This window comes from Chroicocephalus ridibundus, chromosome 29, assembly GCF_963924245.1.
Source record: "Chroicocephalus ridibundus chromosome 29, bChrRid1.1, whole genome shotgun sequence".
Lineage (NCBI taxonomy): Eukaryota > Metazoa > Chordata > Aves > Charadriiformes > Laridae > Chroicocephalus > Chroicocephalus ridibundus.
This window is the reverse complement of record NC_086312.1, coordinates 1,097,864-1,115,008: the sequence shown is the minus strand read 5'-3', so window position 1 is coordinate 1,115,008 and position 17,145 is coordinate 1,097,864. Positions and strand designations below refer to the sequence as shown.

General features: G+C 72.6%; 3 protein-coding genes across 3 annotated transcripts in view; 2 read left to right on the top strand and 1 right to left on the bottom strand.

Moving 5' to 3' along the window:
• Positions 1-6,065, top strand: part of NACC1 (nucleus accumbens associated 1) — a 6,517-nt gene extending 452 nt beyond the window's left edge. The window contains 10 exon segments of the mRNA XM_063318897.1: positions 1,043-1,583; positions 1,585-1,641; positions 1,644-1,769; positions 1,771-1,930; positions 3,002-3,032; positions 3,034-3,179; positions 3,313-3,335; positions 3,337-3,419; positions 3,535-3,632; positions 4,544-6,065. Coding sequence (XP_063174967.1) covers positions 1,062-1,583; positions 1,585-1,641; positions 1,644-1,769; positions 1,771-1,930; positions 3,002-3,032; positions 3,034-3,179; positions 3,313-3,335; positions 3,337-3,419; positions 3,535-3,632; positions 4,544-5,013 — 1,716 coding nt within the window. The 5' untranslated portion in view covers positions 1,043-1,061 and the 3' untranslated portion in view covers positions 5,014-6,065.
• Positions 6,066-8,477: 2,412 nt separating this feature from the next.
• Positions 8,478-9,295, top strand: LOC134507996 (proline-rich proteoglycan 2-like). The gene has a single exon (XM_063319006.1). The coding sequence runs from the start codon at positions 8,549-8,551 to the stop codon at positions 9,161-9,163; it is 615 nt and encodes a 204-aa protein (XP_063175076.1). The 5' UTR covers positions 8,478-8,548; the 3' UTR covers positions 9,164-9,295.
• A 2,351-nt stretch (positions 9,296-11,646) lies between these two features.
• Positions 11,647-17,145, bottom strand: part of CACNA1A (calcium voltage-gated channel subunit alpha1 A) — a 30,442-nt gene continuing 24,943 nt past the window's right edge. Inside the window, 1 exon segment of the mRNA XM_063318960.1 lies at positions 11,647-12,111. Coding sequence (XP_063175030.1) covers positions 11,647-12,111 — 465 coding nt within the window.

Below are 17,145 nucleotides of genomic sequence, written 5' to 3'. Positions count from 1 at the left end.
CCACGGGTGGGTGCCTGGGGGGGTCGCTGGACCCCCATGGGGCTGTACCTAACTCCCGTCCCCCTCCTCTGTCCCCGTCCCCCTCCTCTGTCCCCGTCCCCCTCCCCTGTCCCCGTCCCCCTCACGTCTCTGCCCCTCTCCACGTGTCTCGATGTGTCCCCCCCACGTCCCTGCTCTGCTCCCCGTCACCGCTGTGTCCCCCCCCCACGTCCCTGCCCCGATCCACGCGTCCCTTGTGCTCCCGCGCTGCTCCCTGGCTCCGCGTTCCCATGTGTCCCCCACGTCTGCCCCCCTTCCCTCTGTGTCCGTGTCCCCCCACCATGTCCCCACATGTCCTCCCTGTCTGCCCCGCTCCCTTTGTCCCTGTCCCCGCGTGTCCCTCATGTCTACCCCGTGCCCTGTGTCCCTGTTCCTGTGCGTCCCCCATATCCGCCTCGCTCCTTTTGTGTCCGTGGCCATGGTCCCTGTGTCCCCCATGTCCCTCTGCGTCCCCCATATCTGCTTCACTCTTTATGTATCTGCCCCCATGGTCCCTGTGTCCCCCCTGTCCCTGCGTGTCCCCTATTTCTGCCCCCACTCCCTTTCTCCCTGTCCCCACTTGTCCCCCCATCAACCCCATGCTCTGTGTCCCCCATATCTTCCTCGCTCCTTATGTGTCTGTGTCCATTGTCCCTCTGTCCCCATGTCCCTGCGTGTCCCCCATATCTGCCTCGCTCCTTACGGATTCGTGTCCATGGTCCCTGTGTGTCCCCCATGTCCCTGTGTGTCCCCCATATCTGCGTCACTCTTTATGTATCCGTGTCCATCATCCCTGTGTCCCCCACGTCCCTACGTGTCCCCTATATGTGCCTCACTACCTATCCGTGTCCATCATCCCTGTGTCCCCCATGTCCCTGCGTGTCCCCCGTATCTGCTTCACTCTTTGTGTATCCGCGTCCATGGTCCCCGTGTCCCCCATGCCTGCCCTGCTCCCTGTGTCCCCGTCCCCACGTGTCCATCCCTCTCCCTGGGTCCCCCCGTGTCCCCTTCCCCGTCCCCGCAGGCCCCCGTCGGCTCCCGCCATGGCTCAGACGCTGCAGATGGAGATCCCCAACTTCGGGAACAGCATCCTGGAGTGCCTGAACGAGCAGCGGCTGCAGGGGCTGTACTGCGACGTCTCGGTGGTGGTGAAGGGCCACGCGTTCAAGGCGCACCGGGCCGTGCTGGCCGCCAGCAGCTCCTACTTCCGAGACCTTTTCAACAGCAGCAAGAGCGCGGTGGTGGAGCTGCCGGCCGCCGTGCAGCCCCAGTCCTTCCAGCAGATCCTCAGCTTCTGCTACACGGGGCGGCTGAGCATGAACATGGGCGACCAGTTCCTGCTGATGTACACGGCCGGCTTCCTGCAGATCCAGGAGATCATGGAGAAGGGGACTGAGTTCTTCCTCAAGGTCAGCTCGCCCAGCTGCGACTCGCAGGGGCTGCACGGCGAGGAGGCGCCTTCCTCCGAGCCCCAGAGCCCCGTGGCCCAGACCTCGGGGTGGCCCTCGGGCGCCGCCGCCTTGCCCCTGGTCTCGCGGGTGAAGACGGAGCAGGGCGAGCCCGACGGGGGTGCAGTGCACCTTCGTGGTCAAGCGCCTCTGGGACGGCGGCCCAAGGACGGCGCCGCCGGCGGCAACGGCAGCCGCAAGATGGCCAAATTCTCCGCCCCCGAGCCGGGCCGCCAGCCGCAGCCCCCCGCCGCGGCGGCCACGGCGGCGGCCCCCGGCCCCAGCTCGGCCGACCAGACCAGCCCCGGGCGGCACCTCCAGCGCCTACACGAGCGACAGCCCCGGCTCCTTCCACAACGAGGAGGACGAGGAGGAGGACGGGGGCGAGGAAGGCTCGGACGAGCAGTACCGCCAGATCTGCAACATGTACACCATGTACAGCATGATGAACGTGGGGCAGGCAGGTGAGGCTCCGCCCACCGGGAAGGGGGGGCAGGGCGTGGTCGGGAGTGACCACACCCACTGGGCGTGGTCTAGGGAGCCCCCCACCCGTGGGTGTGGTCAGAGGAGGGGGCATCCCTGGGGTTTGCTTTGGGGAAGGGGTGGACGTACGTGTCTGGAGGGGCGTGGTGCCCATTGAGCCCCCGCCCATGCTGGGTGTGTCCTCCTGAAGCCACACCCAGCTTGGGTGTGGTCAACCCGGGGCTCCACCCACGCCGGGTGTGGTCATTTAAGGCCACGCCCACTGTGGGGTGCGGTCCGTTTGGGCCCTGCCCACGCTGGGTGTGGTCATTTAAAGGCCCCTTCCATGAGGGGTGTGGCCAGTCAGGGCCCCGCCCATGCTGGGTGGTGTCATTTGAGGCCACGCCCACTGTGGGCGTGGTCCTTTAGGCCCTGCCCGCGGTGGGGGTGTGGCCAGTCAGGGCTCCGCCTACACGCTGTGCTTACCCAATGCACCTCCTGGGGCGTGGCTGGGGAGGGGTGTGGTCAATTGGGGCTCCACCTCCAGGGGCGTGGTCGGCTCTGGGGTGTGGCCCAGGAAGGGGTGTGGCCAAGGGAGAGTTTTCTTGGGTGTGGTCACCTGAGGCTCACACCCCCGGGGGGGGTGTGTGTGGGCTGGAAGTGGGAGTGGTTTCCATGGTCTGGGGGTGGAGCTAAAGGGGGTGTGGCTCCACATGGGTGTGGCTTGTGGCCCCACCCCTTAAGGCATGGCTGTGCGGGGGGGGGGGAGGAGCCAACTGAAGCCCCACCCCGACAAATGGGTGCAGGGCGTGGCCTGATGGCTCCACCCCCCCCGTTTGCGTGTGGCTTGTGAATGGCGAGTGGGCGGGGCTGAGAGAAGGGGGCGGGGCCCGGTGGGGCTCCACCCACCCCCTGGCGATGGTTGTGGGGAGCTCGTGGCCGTGAATGGGGAGCTCGTGGCCATGAATGGAGCTGTCACCGTGTCCCCCTCCCCATGTCCCCCGTCCCCTGCCCCACCGGCCCCCGCCGTGTCCCGTCCCATCCCATCCCGTCCCCCCCCCCCCCCCCTCCAGCCGCGGAGAAGGTGGAGGCGCTGCCGGACCAGGCCACCTCGGAGTCGCGCAACCGGGGTGCGTGTGCGGCAGGACCTGGCCTCGCTGCCGGCCGAGCTCATCAACCAGATCGGGAACCGCTGCCACCCCAAGCTCTACGACGAGGGGGACCCCGCCGAGAAGCTGGAGCTCGTCACGGGTGCGCCCGGGGTTTTTTCGGGGGTCCCTGCGGGGTGGGGGTGGGGGGGGGGGGGTGGTCCCCACGGGAGTGCCTGGCCCTGCTCACCCCCCACCCCCCCCCCACCACCGTGTCGTGTCCCCCCCCTACTCAGGCACCAACGTCTACATCACGCGGGGCGCAGCTGATGAACTGCCACGTCAGCGCGGGGACGCGGCACAAAGTCCTGCTGCGGCGGCTCCTGGCGTCCTTCTTCGACCGGTGAGTGGGGACGGGGGCGCCCGGCTTCTCCCCCCACCCCGGTTTTGGGATCCTGGGGGCGGAGGGGGGGGGGCAGACGCCTGGGTTCTCACCCCGTTTTTCGTCCCCTCGCCAGTAACACCCTGGCCAACAGCTGCGGCACCGGCATCCGCTCCTCCACCAATGACCCCAGTCGGAAGCCGCTGGACAGCCGGGTCCTGCACGCCGTCAAGTGTGAGTGGGGGGACAAGGGACACCCCAGGGCGGAGGTGGACACCAGGGATGGGGGACACCAGGGAAAGAGGGACAGCGGGGAGCCCAGGACTGGGGGACCCATAGGGACAGGGGGTGGGGACCCCAGAGAGGGGATGCTGGGGGGGCAGGGGGGGGCCCTAGGGTTAGAGCACTGCAGAGAGAGGGGACAGGAGGGGACAGAGCAGACCCTGGGGCTGGGGGACCCCAGGGAGAGGGGACAGGGCAAACCCCAGGGAGGGGACGACAGGGGACAGGGCAGACCTCAGGGCTGGGGGGACCCCAGAGAGAGGGGACAGGGTGGATCCCATGGCTTGGGGGACCCCAGGGAGGGGACGACAGGGGACAGGGCAGAACTCAGGGCTGGGGGGACATCAGAGAGGGGATGAGAGGGCATGGGGCAGACCCCATGGCTGGGGGGGACCCTAGAGAGGGGACAAGAGGGGACAGGGCAGACCCCGGGGCAGGGGGGACCCCAGGGAGGGGATGACAGGGGACAGGGCAGACCCCGGGGCAGGGCGGACCCCAGGGAGAGGGGATAAGAGGGGATGAGGCAGACGCCGTGGCTGGGGAGACCCCAGGGAGAGGGGACAGGGCAGACCCCAGGGCTGGGGGGACCCCAGGAAGGGGGGTGACAGGGGACAGGGCAGACCCCAGGGCTGGGGGGACCCCAGAAAGGGGGTGACAGGGGACAAGGCAGACCCCAGGGCTGGGGGCACCACGGGGACAGGGCGCTCCAGCTGTAAAAAGGAGCAAGAGACGCAGCTTCGTGCCCCTGAGCAAAACCCCTCTAACGACCTCCCCCCGGGGCGGGCGGTGGCGGGCTGCTGGGGGGGACACCGTGGGCTGGCTGCGACCCTGTTGTCCATTCCCTTCCTCCCCCCCGCCCCCAGTTTACTGCCAGAACTTCGCCCCCAACTTCAAGGAGAGCGAGATGAACGCCATCGCCGCCGACATGTGCACCAACGCCCGGCGCGTGGTGCGCAAGAGCTGGATGCCGAAGCTGAAGCTGAAGCTGCTGATGGCCGAGGGCGACTCCTACACCTCCTTCATCAACGACGCCGGCAAGCTGGAGCCCGACATCATGGGCCCCGAGCCCCCCTTCGAGCCCGGCGGCCACGAGGGCGAGGCGGGCGCCCCCCGGGGAGGGCCTGCAGTGACCCCCCCCGCCCCCCTCCTGGGACCCCCATCCCGGGTAGGGACGCCCTGCGGCCGGGTCGGGACCCCCCGCCGGTGGAGGGACCCCCGCGGGGCGGGCACCCCGCCCTGGGTAGAGCCCTGTGACGGTGTAGGGACCCCTGTGGGTGTAGAGACCCCCCCCCAGGCGGGCACCCCCTCGGGGCAGGGCTCCCCTGGGGGTTAGTCGTCCCCCCCCAAGGGGCAGGGACCCACCCGGGGAGGGCCCCCGTGCCGCTATGGGACCCCCGGGCGTGGGGTCCGGTCCCCTCCCCGTGGGATTTGGGGCTTGGGGGGGGCGGCAACGGCTCGGTTCGGCCCGGCCGCCCCCCCCTCAGCAGTTTTGGGGGTCCCGGGGTGCTGCTCGGGCACGAGTTGACGAGGTCCCGTGTCCCCTCCCCGGGGCCCAGCGTCTCTCCTGGCCCCCCCCCGGGTGCCCCGTGTCGCCTCTGGGGGCCCCCACGTCCTCCCCCAGGTCCCCTCCCCAGGGACGACGTTTCTCCAGGCACCCGCGTGGGTCCCCCGTGTCCCCCCCGCCGGGGTCACTGTCTCTGCAGGCAACCGCATGTGTCCCCCCCGTGTCCCATGTCCCCCCCCACGGGGGACCGGCATCTCTCTGGGCAACCCCATGCGTTCGCCTCGGTCCCCCCTGTCCCGGCGTCCCCCCCCAGGCGCCTGCATGTGTCCCCCAGGTCCCCCGTGTTCCCCCCCCCCCCCCCCGGGGCCAGAGTCTCTCCAGGTGATCACGTGTGTGTCCCGTCCCCCCCCCCAGGTCCCCACGTCTCTCCGGGTCCCCCCTGTCCCCTCCCCGGGGGTGGCATCTCTCCAGGTGTCTGCGTTTGTCCCCAGGCGATGGCACGTGTGTGTCCCCCCCCCAACCCTGCGTTGCCCGGGTGCCCCCCTTGTCCCCAGCTCCTCCCACCCCGGCAGAAAGGGGGGTGTCACCAGTCTGTGCCCCCCCTCGGCTGGAGGGGGACGTGTGTGTGGCCCCCCCATGGGGATGGGACCCCCCTGATGGGGACGAGACCCCCTTGCGGGGTTAAAGGCTGCTGCTCCTCGTTAGCCCCCTCCTTCGTTAGCCCCCCCCGGGGGGTCTGTCAGCGCGGGGGTGGGGGGACACGGGGACACCCTGGGAGTGGCCGGGCAGGGGTGATCTGGGGAGGGGGGGCGCAGGTGGGAGTCCCCACCTCTGCAGGGGGGGTCCGGGATGGGGTGGGGGGGACAGGGGGCCCCCCCCAGCCCTGGCTCTTCCCCACCGCACCAGGGCTTTGCGCCGGCTTTACTCCGAGCCCGAAGGGGGAAACTGAGGCACTGTGTGATGGCTCCCCCCCCCCCCCCCCGGCTCTGTGCAGACTGAGGCGGGGGGGGACGCTGGGAGGGAACCCAGGTATCCGCCCCCCCCCCCCGCCCTCCCCCCCCGGCAGCCCCCCAACAGGTCTCCTGACGTCGTTCGGTCAAGTGCCTTACCCGCTGCCCGGCCCCGGGCTCCGATCGCGTCTCCACTATCTCACCGCTCCGTGCCAAACCCCCCCGGCCCCCTCCCCGCAGGGGGTGGCGGTGGGGGGGCCACAGGACCCCCCACCACCCCCCCCCTCCCCACTTTCTCACACCACCCCCACCCCGGACGCCTGGATTCCCCCCCCCTCTTTATCCCGTGCCTCAGTTTCCCCCCCCTTTCCCCCCTGTGATGAGTTGCACCGGTCTCAGCCCTGCAAGGGGGGTCCCCGCTCTGTGTCCCCCCGCCCCCGGCCCCGTGGGTGCTTGGAGAGCCCCCCCCCCCCCTCCTTCCAACCCCCTCCCCAAACCCCGGCGGGGTCGGGGCTTTTTTGTTTCCCCTTTTTTCTTTATTCCCCCCCCCAAAAAAAAGCTGTACAGAAGAGGGAGCGCGCGCGGCGGCGTCCCGGCAGCATGGACCCCCCCCCGGGCTTGCGCTTCCCCCCCCCTCCCCTTTTTCCCCTTTCCCCCTCCCCGTGGCCCCCAACCCCACCCCCCCCCGGGGCCGCCAGTGTCTGTCCTGTGTTATGAAGTGCCAAGACGCCCGTTCCTGGTGCCCCCCGCCCCCCCCCCCCCCTCCAAAACCCCGGCCCCCCCCCCGGCCCCCCCCCGACTCGCCTGGAGAATTGCACATGAACTGCTGTAGGAGGGCGGAGAGGGACTGCAGAAATGTTAATAGTGAAAAATAAAACACAGAGAGTTTGTAACAGCCCCCGCCTCCCGCCTGCTGGGGGGGGGGGGGGGTTTGCATGCGCGTGTGCACACGCCGGGGGGAGGGGGCCCAAAGGGGCTGGGGCGGGGGGGGGGATGTGGGGGCTGCTGCTCTTGGCTGGTGGGCGAGGAACGGCGCTCGTGCAACGCTCGTGCGAGGGCGGGTGGTCGTGCAGCAGCCGGTGCTGGTGCAGGGCCCCCGTGCGCACGCGGGGCTGGGGGGTCGTGCGAGGGTCGTGCGAGGGTCGTGCGAGGCCGGGCGCTCGTGCGAGGGTCGTGCAAGGGACGGTGCTCGTGCGAGGGTCGTGCGAGGGTCGTGCGAGGCCGGGCGCTCGTGCGAGGGTCGTGCAAGGGACGGTGCTCGTGCGAGGGTCGTGCGAGGGTCGTGCGAGGCCTGCGCGAGGGACGGTGCTCGTGCGAGGCTCGGTGCTTGCACAAGCGCTCGTGCGAGAGACCCCGTGCTTGTGAAATGCCCGGTGTTTTGTGCAAGGCTCGTGCAAGGCTCGTGCAAGGCTCGTGCAAGGCCCGGGACTCGCGCCCGGCTGCCGGAGGGGGCGGGGCTCCTCCTCCAGCCCCGCCCCCTCGCCCCGCCCATTTCTCCTTATTTGGGCAGGCGGAAGGCCGCTGCCCCCCCCCCCCCGCGCGCGTCCCCGCCCCCTTCCCGGTGTCACCGGCCCCTTATATAGTCATGGAAACGGCGGCGGTGACGTCACGGGGGCGGGAGGGAGGCGGGGGGATCCCCGTGTAACACCCGACACCCCCCTCCCCGGTGCTGCGGAGGACCCCCCCCACCCCACGGCGGGGGGGGACACGGGGATCCCCCCCCAGCTCGGGGGCGCACACGGGATACCCCCCATCCCCGGGGGGGACACAGGGACCCCCTCACTCCGGCGGGGGGGGGGGGACACGGGGAGCCCCAGCTCGGGGGGGGGGGGGGGAGCACAGGGACCCCCATTCCAGAGGACAGAGGAGCCCCCCCCCCCCCCCCAACCCCATGGGGACACAGGGACCTCCAACCTCGGGGGGGCACAAGGACCCCGTCCCCCCCTCACTCCGGCGGGGGCGGGGGGGGGGCACAGGGACCCCCACCCGAAGGAGACACAGGGACCCCCCCCCCCCCCCCCATGGGGACACAGGGACCCTCAGCTCGGGGGGGGGGGGCACAGGGACCCCCTCACTCCGGCGGGGGGGGACACACAGGGACCCCCAGCCCGGGGGGGGGGGCAGAAGGACGCCCCACCCCATGGGGACACAGGGCCCCTCAGCTCGGGGGGGGGGCGGGCACAGGGACCCCCACCCCGGCTTTCAGAGCAGCCCCCCCCCCTCCCCGGCATTGCCCCCCCCCCGCGGCATTTCCGTCCCCCGGCGCCGCGGGGCCGGATGCGGGAAGGTCGGGGGGGGGGGGGTGGAGATGGCGGGGGCGGACCGGAGCGGGGGGGGGCGGGAGGGGCCGGTATAAGGTGTCAGCCCCGGGGGCGGCCCCGCCGCAGTCCGGTGCCGGTGCCGGCGCCGCCGCCATGGAGGAGGCGCAGCGGCTGCTGACGGTGTCGGTGTGGAAGCTCCACCGGGGCCGGTTGCAGCGCGGCGGCCTCCGCCTCCACCGCAGCCTCCAGCTCTCGCTGCTGCTCCGCGCCGCCCGGCACCGCTACCTCACCGCCCGGGCCGCCGCCGGTACCCCCCCGCAACCGGGACCACCCCCCACCGACACCCCGCCGAGCGCCGCGCCCGGCCGCCCCGCCGGTAACAGCGACCCGCAACGGGGGGAGACACCGGGAACGACCAACCGGGACCCCCGCAGCGACCGGGACCCCTTCATCCGACCGATCTGGGCCCCCCCCAGCCCACCGAACCGGGACCCCCGCAGCGCCCCGAACCGGGGGGACACCCTCAACCGACCGACCTGGGCCCCCCCCAGCGCACCGACCCCGGACCCCCGCAGCGACCGGGACCTCCAGAACGCTCAGAACCGGGACCCCCCCGAGACCGCCGAACGGGGACCCCCACAGCGTCCAGGACCGGGACCCCCAGAGCGCTCAGAACCGGGGGGACCCCCTCAGCCGACCGGCCTGGGACCCCCCCAGCGCACCGAACCGGGACCCCCGCAGCGACCGGGACCGGGGGGACCCCCTTAGCCCACCGGACCGGGTCCCCCCGAGCGCTCAGAACCGGGACCCTCGGAGCGCTCAGGACCGGGGGAATCCCCCGAGCCCACCGAGCCGGGACCCCCGCAACGACCGGGACCCCCCGAGCCCACCGACCCCGGACGCCGCCAACCGCGACCACCCCCAGGACTCCCCGAGCCGGTACCGCGACCCTCCGAGCGCCCCGAGGCTGCCGCCGCCTCCCCGCTGCCCCCCCAGCGCTGCCCCCCGCCGCCCCCCGCTCCCCCGGAACCCCCCTGGCGCCTCGGACCGGCCGCAAGCGGCGGAGCAGCGGCTCGGGGGGGCCGGGACCGGCGCCGGTACCGAGCAAACGGGCGCGGCTGGAGGCGGAGGAGCCGCCGCTCCCCCCGGGACCCCCCGGCCGCTGCTCGGGGCCGCCCGCCGCCGCCTTCGGGCTCCTGCTCCGCGCCGTCGGGGCGTGCTGAGACCCCCGGAGACACCCCCCCCGGGGGACACGGAGACCCCCCGCCCCGCCGGGGACACGGAGACCCCTCGGGACACAGGGAGGGGGCACGGAGAAACCCCCCGGGACACGCGGGACTCGTACCGGAGGGACACGGGGACAATTCCCGCCCGCCCCGGGACACTCGGAACCGATACGGGGGGGGACACGGGGAGAAATTACCCCCCCCCCCCCCCCCGGGGACACTCGGAACAGGTACGGGGGGGGACACGGGGACAATATCTCCCCCCCCCACCCCGGGACACACGGACTCTAGCGGCCCCCGGTGGGCCCCCCCCGCCAGATCGGTGGTTGTGTCGTGCTGGGGGGGGATCCAGGCTGGCCCTGCCCCCCCCCCCCCCCGTTTTTGTTTAATTATTATTTTGTTAATGAAATAAAGGTGGGGTTTGTGCAGCTGCTGCCTCGGGGTGTCGGGGGGGGAGGAGGAGGAGCGGGGGGGGGGCCATGCTCTGTGTCCCTGTGACACCAATATCGGTGCCCCCCCCCCGCCCCCCAATTTGGGGGACAAAGGGGTTTCCGGGGGGAACGGCTGCATTCTCGGGGCGGGGGGGTGTCTCGGGGCCGCTTGGGGCGTTTCTACCCCCAACTTTGGGGAAAAACGTTCTTTTTTGGGCAACGGGGGTTTCGGGCCGGGGGGGGGGGGGGGGGGGGGGGGAGATCGGTTCCCCCCCCCCACTTCCTCCCTGCCTCAGTTTCCCCCCCTCGGGCCAGGATATGGGGGGGGGGGGGGGGAAATATCCGGCACCTGCCCCGGGGGCGGGGGGACCCCCGTCCCGCGGGGGGGCGGATCCAGGCAGGGAAACCCCCCCCCCCCCCCCTCGGTTCCGGGAAGCTCCACGTGCCGCCCACGCGGGGGTTGGGCCGGGGGGGGGCAGGGCAGGCGCCCGGATGCCCGGGTCCCCCGGCGGGGTGGGGGGGTGGAAAGGGGGGGGGGGGGGGGTGGTTCCTGATTAACCCGCCCCCCCCCCCCCGCCCCCCATCCCCGCGGCTGAGCTGGGCTGGGGGGTGCAGGGCCCCCCCCCCAAGTGGGACCGGCCCGTCCCCCCCCCCAACGGGGGGGAGGGGGGCTCAAACGGCCGCCCCGTTCCCACCGGGGGACCCCTCCCGGGGCGGGGGGATGCTGCTGGCTGCAGGGGGGTCCCGTGTCCCCGTCCCCCCCCCCGCCCCGTGTGGTGACACCCCCCCCCCCCGCCCCCCCCCTTCCCCCTCGCGGTGTCCCCGGTGCTCCGGGCGGGGCCGCGGCGTTTCCTCGTTCCTGCGGCGGGGGAGGGGGCGGCCCTGGGGGGCGGGAGGGGGGGGGGGGAACGAGCCGCCCCGGCACCCCCCCGCCAGCACCACACCCCCCCCCCCGGGGCCCGATCCCGGGAAGGAGCGAGAAGGGCTCGATCCAAAATTCCTCTTTTTTTTAATGGTTTCGTCTGTTCGGGGGGGGGGGGGGGGAAGGAGAGGGGGGGGGGGAATTCGGGGTTGGGTTGTTTTTTTTTTTTTGTCTTTTTTTTTTTTTTTTGTCTTTTTTTTTTTTTTTCTCTTTATTTCTCTTTTCGGTAACTCGGTTCATGCAATGGCGGCAGCCCCGGCCCCCGCCGCCTCCGTGCCTCGGGCGGGGGGGGGGGGATGGATCCGGCAGTGCCGGTGCCCGGTGCCTGGGTCCCGGTGCCTCCCCCCCCCCCCGCGGGGATCCGCTTCCCGCGGCCCGTTCCCGCCCCGGCGGCTCCTCCCGGCCCGGGGCTCCGGGGATTGGGGGTGTTGGGGGGGGTGACGATGTTTGTTTTGGCGGGGGGGGCGGGGGGGGGTGTCCCCGGTGCCACCACCCCCCCCCGCGTCGGCGGCGGCTCCTCCAGATGATAAAACTCATCCATAGCCCCGGGAGCGGGCGGCGGGGGGGGGGGCGGGTTGTGGCGACGTCCGCACCTTCCCCCCCCGCCCCCCCCGCCCCTTACGCCGCGGTATGTCGCGGCGCCCTGTCGCGATATGTCGTGGGGAGGCGCCGCTAGCAGCAGTCATCGTCCGTCTCGCTGTAGGGGTCGCGGAGACCGGGTCGCCCCTTCCCGCCGCCGTGCCCCGGGTAGTAGCCGTTGGGCAACCGCCGGCCGGGCCGGGGGGGCGACGGGCCCGGTCCTCCCCCCCCGCCGCCGCCGCCGCCGCGGGGGGCCCGTGGGGGGGGGCGTCCGTCGAGCGTCGTCTCCGGGTCGCGGGTGCCTCGGGGGGGGTCGGTCCATCGTGCGGCGGGTCGGGGGGCGCGGGGCGAGGCGGGGGCGGCGGCGGCGGGCGGCGGGGGGCGGCGGGGCCCGCGGGCGGGGGGCGGCGCGGCGGGGGGGGGTCGGCGGGCGGCGGGGGAGTAGGAGACGTGCGGCCGCGGCGTGGCGGGGGTCGGCGGGAGCTGGCGGCGGGCGCGGCGGGGGGTGCTGGTCCCCGAGGTGGAGAGCACCGGGCTGCCGCTCACCGAACTACTGCCCTACAGCAACACCGAGACACCGGGGATCACGGCGGGGGACGGGGGGGGGGCGGGGGGGGGGGGACACGGACACGGCGGGGGATGGACATGGCGGGGAATGGACGTGGGGGACACGGGGGACGTGGACACGGGGGGGAATGGACGTGGGGGACATGGGGGACACGGGGGGGATGGACATGGGGGACACGGGGGGGGAATGGACGTGGGGGACACGGGGAGGGAATGGACGTGGGGGACATGGGGGACACGGACACGGGGGGGGAATGGACATGGGGGACACGGGGGATGCGGACACGGGGGGGGAATGGACGTGGGGGACATGGGGTACACGGGGGGGATGGACATGGGGGACACGGGGGGGGAATGGACATGGGGGACACGGGGGACGCGGACACGGGGGGGGAATGGACATGGGGGACACGGGGGACACGGGGAGGGGGAAAAAGACATGGGAGACGGGGGACATGGACACAGGGACACGGACGCGGGGGGGGAATGGACATGGGGGACACGGGGGACGCGGACACGGGGGGGGAATGGACGTGGGGGACATGGGGGACACGGGGGGGATGGACATGGGGGACACGGGGGGGGAATGGACGTGGGGGACACGGGGGGGGAATGGACGTGGGGGACATGGGGGACACGGACACGGGGGGGGAATGGACATGGGGGACACGGGGGACATGGGGCACACGGGGAGGGGGAAAAAGACATGGGAGACGGGGGACATGGACACAGGGACATGGACACGGGGGGGGAATGGACATGGGGGACATGGGGGACACGGGGGGGGAATGGACGTGGGGGACACGGGGGACGCGGACACGGGGGGGGAATGGACGTGGGGGACGGGGGACACGGACACGGGGGGGATGGACATGGGGGACACGGGGGACATGGGGGACACGGGGAGGGGGAAAAAGACATGGGAGACGGGGGACATGGACACAGGGACATGGATGCGGGGGGGGAATGGACATGGGGGACACGGGGGACGCGGACACGGGGGGGGAATGGACGTGGGGGACATGGGGGACACGGGGGGGATGGACATGGGGGACACGGGGGGGGAATGGACGTGGGGGACACGGGGGGGGAACGGACGTGGGGGACATGGGGGACACGGACACGGGGGGGGAATGGACGTGGGGGACATGGTGGGGAATGGACGTGGGGGACACGGGGGACGCGGACACGGGGGGGAATGGACGTGGGGGACATAGGGGACACGGGGGGGGAATGGACATGGGGGACACGGGGGACGCGGACACGGGGGGGATGGACATGGGGGACACGGGGGACATGGGGGACACGGGGAGGGGGAAAAAGACATGGGAGACGGGGGACATGGACACAGGGACACGGACGCGGGGGGGGAATGGACGTGGGGGACATGGGGGACACGGGGGGGGAATGGACGTGGGGGACGGGGGACACAGACACGGGGGGGGATGGACATGGGGGACACGGGGGACATGGGGGACACGGGGGGGGATGGACATGGGGGACACGGGGGACACGGACATGGAGGGGGAAAAAGACATGGGAGACAGGGGACACGGACACAGGGACACGGACCCGGGGGGGGGGGAAATGGACATGGGGGACATGGACACGGGGGGGGAATGGACATGGCGGGGAATGGACATGGGGGACACGGGGAACACGGACACGGGGGTGAATGGACATGGGGGACACGGAAAGGACGCGGGGACACGGACACGGGGGACAAAGGGGACAGGACACGGGGCGTGGGCACGGCCGTGGGGGACACAGGGACAAGCAGAGACATCGGGGGGGGGGGGGGTCACAGCCATGAGGGATCACAGACGGAGTGGGGGGGGGGGTGTCACAGCCATGGCCCATGCAGACACGGGGGGGGGCAGGCGGGGATGGGGGGGGGGGTCGGGGGGGCGGAGAAAAGCATCGGGGACACGGGGTGGGGGGGGGGACACGACACACAAAAAACAAACGAGAGAGCAGAGGGGAAGAGAAGTGAGAAGAGGCGGGGGGGGGGGGGGACGTGGGGGGGGGGCCGGGGCGGCTGGAGGCGGCTGTGGGCTGGGGGGGGGGGGAGGGGGGGGGGCGGGGAGGGATGGGGGGGGGGCCGAGGGGAGAGGAGGGACGTGGGGGGGGGGCTGCCGGGACACGTCCCCCCCCTCCCCAAAGCCACTGCAAGGCAAAAGAAACCAAAGCTCCGGGAAAGGGGGGGGGGGGTTCGGGGCGGGGGGGGGGGGGGGGGGTCGGGGTTCAGCCGGGAGAGAGGGGGGGGGGGGGGCTGGAGAAGTTTGGAAGTCCCTTGGGGGGGGGGGGCACACCCTGCACCCCAAACTGTCACTTGGGGGTGGGGGGGAACGACACCTGGGGTTTGGGGGTCGTGATTCCCGCTCCCCCCCCCCCCCCCCGGCCCAGATCTGGGCCCTGCAGGGGGGGGGGTGATACCGATCTCTTACCTGGGGGGGGGAGGGCCGTGAACCCCCCCTCCCGCCCCCCCCAATCCCTTACCTGCAGGGACTGGGGGTCCGCGTGCCCCAGTCTGGGACCGGTGGGGGCCCCGATCCGGTGCTGGGGGGGGGACGGTGCACCCCGATACCCGGCCGGGGGGGGTGTGTAGGGGATGGTCACCCCCATTCAGGCCTTTTGGGGGGGGGGGGGAGATATCTGTGCCCCCCCTGCCTATTGTGGGGGGGGTCCCTGCACCCCAATCCAAGGGGGGTGACGCTGGCACCTATTGGGGGGGGGGGTACAGGACCGGGCACCCCAAAGCGTCACCCAGCCCAGGCCTCTGGGGGGGGGGGGAGGGGGGCTGTGCACCCCCAAACCTCAGTGCAGGGGCCGTGCCCCCCCCCCCAAGGACTAGTGGGGTGCCCCCAAACCCGGCTGGAAGGGCTGAGGTCCCCGATCCAGTTAGTGCACCCCCATTCCGGGCTGGGGGGGGGTCCCTGCGCCCCCAACCCTGGGCACGTGGGGCCGTGCACCCCCATTCCGGGCTGGGGGGGGGTCCCTGCGCCCCCAACCCTGGGCACGTGGGGCCGTGCACCCCCATTCCGGGCTGGGGGGGGGGGTCCCTGCGCCCCCAACCCTGGGCACGTGGGGCCGTGCACCCCCCATTCCGGGCTGGGGGGGGGGTCCCTGCGCCCCCAACCCTGGGCACGTGGGGCCGTGCACCCCCATTCAGGGCTGGGGGGGGGTCCCCTGCACCCCCAACCCTGGGCACGTGGGGCCGTGCACCCCCCATTCCGGGCTGGGGGGGGGGTCACTGTACCCCAACCCTGGGCACGTGGGGCCGTGCACCCCCATTCAGGGCTGGGGGGGGGGTCCCCTGCGCCCCCAACCCTGGGCACGTGGGGCCGTGCACCCCCATTCCGGGCTGGGGGGGGGGGTCCCTGCGCCCCCAACCCTGGGCACGTGGGGCCGTGCACCCCCATTCCGGGCTGGGGGGGGTCCCTGCGCCCCCAACCCTGGGCACGTGGGGCCGTGCACCCCCATTCCGGGCTGGGGGGGGGGTCCCTGCGCCCCCAACCCTGGGCACGTGGGGCTGTGCACCCCCATTCAGGGCTGGGGGGGGGGGTCCCTGTACCCCAACCCTGGGCACGTGGGGCCGTGCACCCCAATGTAGGGCTCTGGGGGGGGGGGTCCCTGCACCCCCAACCCTGGGCACGTGGGGCTGTGCACCCCCATTCAGGGCTGGGGGGGGGGTCCCTGCGCCCCCAACCCTGGGCACATGGGGCTGTGCACCCCAATGTAGGGCTCTGGGGGGGGTCCCCTGCGCCCCCAACCCTGGGCACGTGGGGCCGTGCACCCCAATGTAGGGCTCTGGGGGGGTCCCTGCGCCCCCAACCCTGGGCACGTGGGGCCGTGCACCCCCATTCCGGGCTGGGGGGGGGTCCCTGTACCCCCAACCCTGGGCACGTGGGGCTGTGCACCCCAATGTAGGGCTCTGGGGGGGGTCCCTGTACCCCAACCCTGGGCATGTGGGGCCGTGCACCCCCATTCCGGGCTGGGGGGGGTCCCTGCGCCCCCCAACCCTGGGCACGTGGGGCTGTGCACCCCAATGTAGGGCTCTGGGGGGGTCCCTGCGCCCCCAACCCTGGGCACGTGGGGCCGTGCACCCCCATTCCGGGCTGGGGGGGGGGGGGTCCCAGCATCCCAACCCTGGGCTGGGGGGAGCCCCATGGTCCTGCTCCTGCCCCCTCCAGGGCGAAGGGGGTGCAGTGGGGCTGGAGATGGGGTGTGGGGGGGGTCGTCACCCCAAAACAGTCCCCACGCAGGGACCAGCCGGGTCCGGTGCCCCCCCCCCCCGCCCCGCCACGACCACCACCACCACCACCGGGGGTGTGCGGGTTGTGGGGGGGGGGGGGGTCTGGTGGAGGATGGTGGGGGGGGGGAAGCAGGGGGGGGCAGCTTCGTTCCAAACTTTCCAGCGTGGTCATGGGGGATGTGTGGGGGGGGTGGGGGGTTCGCCGGAGCCTGGAGAGGGGGGGCCGGAGCAGACGGTGGGGGGGGCCCCGAGTGGCTTACCTGGGCCACCCCTCGCCGTGACAGCGCAGCCAAAGCACAGCGATGGGGAGACAGAGAGGTGAATCAAGGCAGGCCCCCCCCCCTCCCCCCCCAAAAAAAAAAAAAAGCAGCTGGGGGGGCACCGGGGGGGCCAAGCGAGGTGGCTCTGTGCGGGCAGGGGACGGGCACGGGGGGGGGCGGGAACGGAAAGGGGGTGGGGGTGGTGGGGGGCAACTGGAGGGGGTCAAAGCGTTGCCGCGGCCGACCGCCGCCACCCCCCCCCCCCCCCTTGCACCCCCAGACCCCCCCCCCCCGAGGGGTGGCTGCTTGTGTCCCCCCCCACCCTCCATTGCCCCCCCTCTGGGTGCTGGGGGGGGGGCTGGACCCCCAAGGTGGGGTACCTGGGGGGGAGAGGGGGGGGGCTCTGCTGGTGTAACTGGGATCCTGCATGCCACCAGTATAAACTGGGGTGGGCAGAATGGGCAAGGGGGGGGCTGGGACACCCCCTCCCCCACCCCCACCCCCCCAAGC

Coding starts and splice junctions, on each gene's coding strand:
- LOC134507996 (XM_063319006.1), top strand. CDS start 8,549: ATGGAGGAGGCGCAGCGGCTGCTGACGGTGTCGGTGTGGAAGCTCCAC.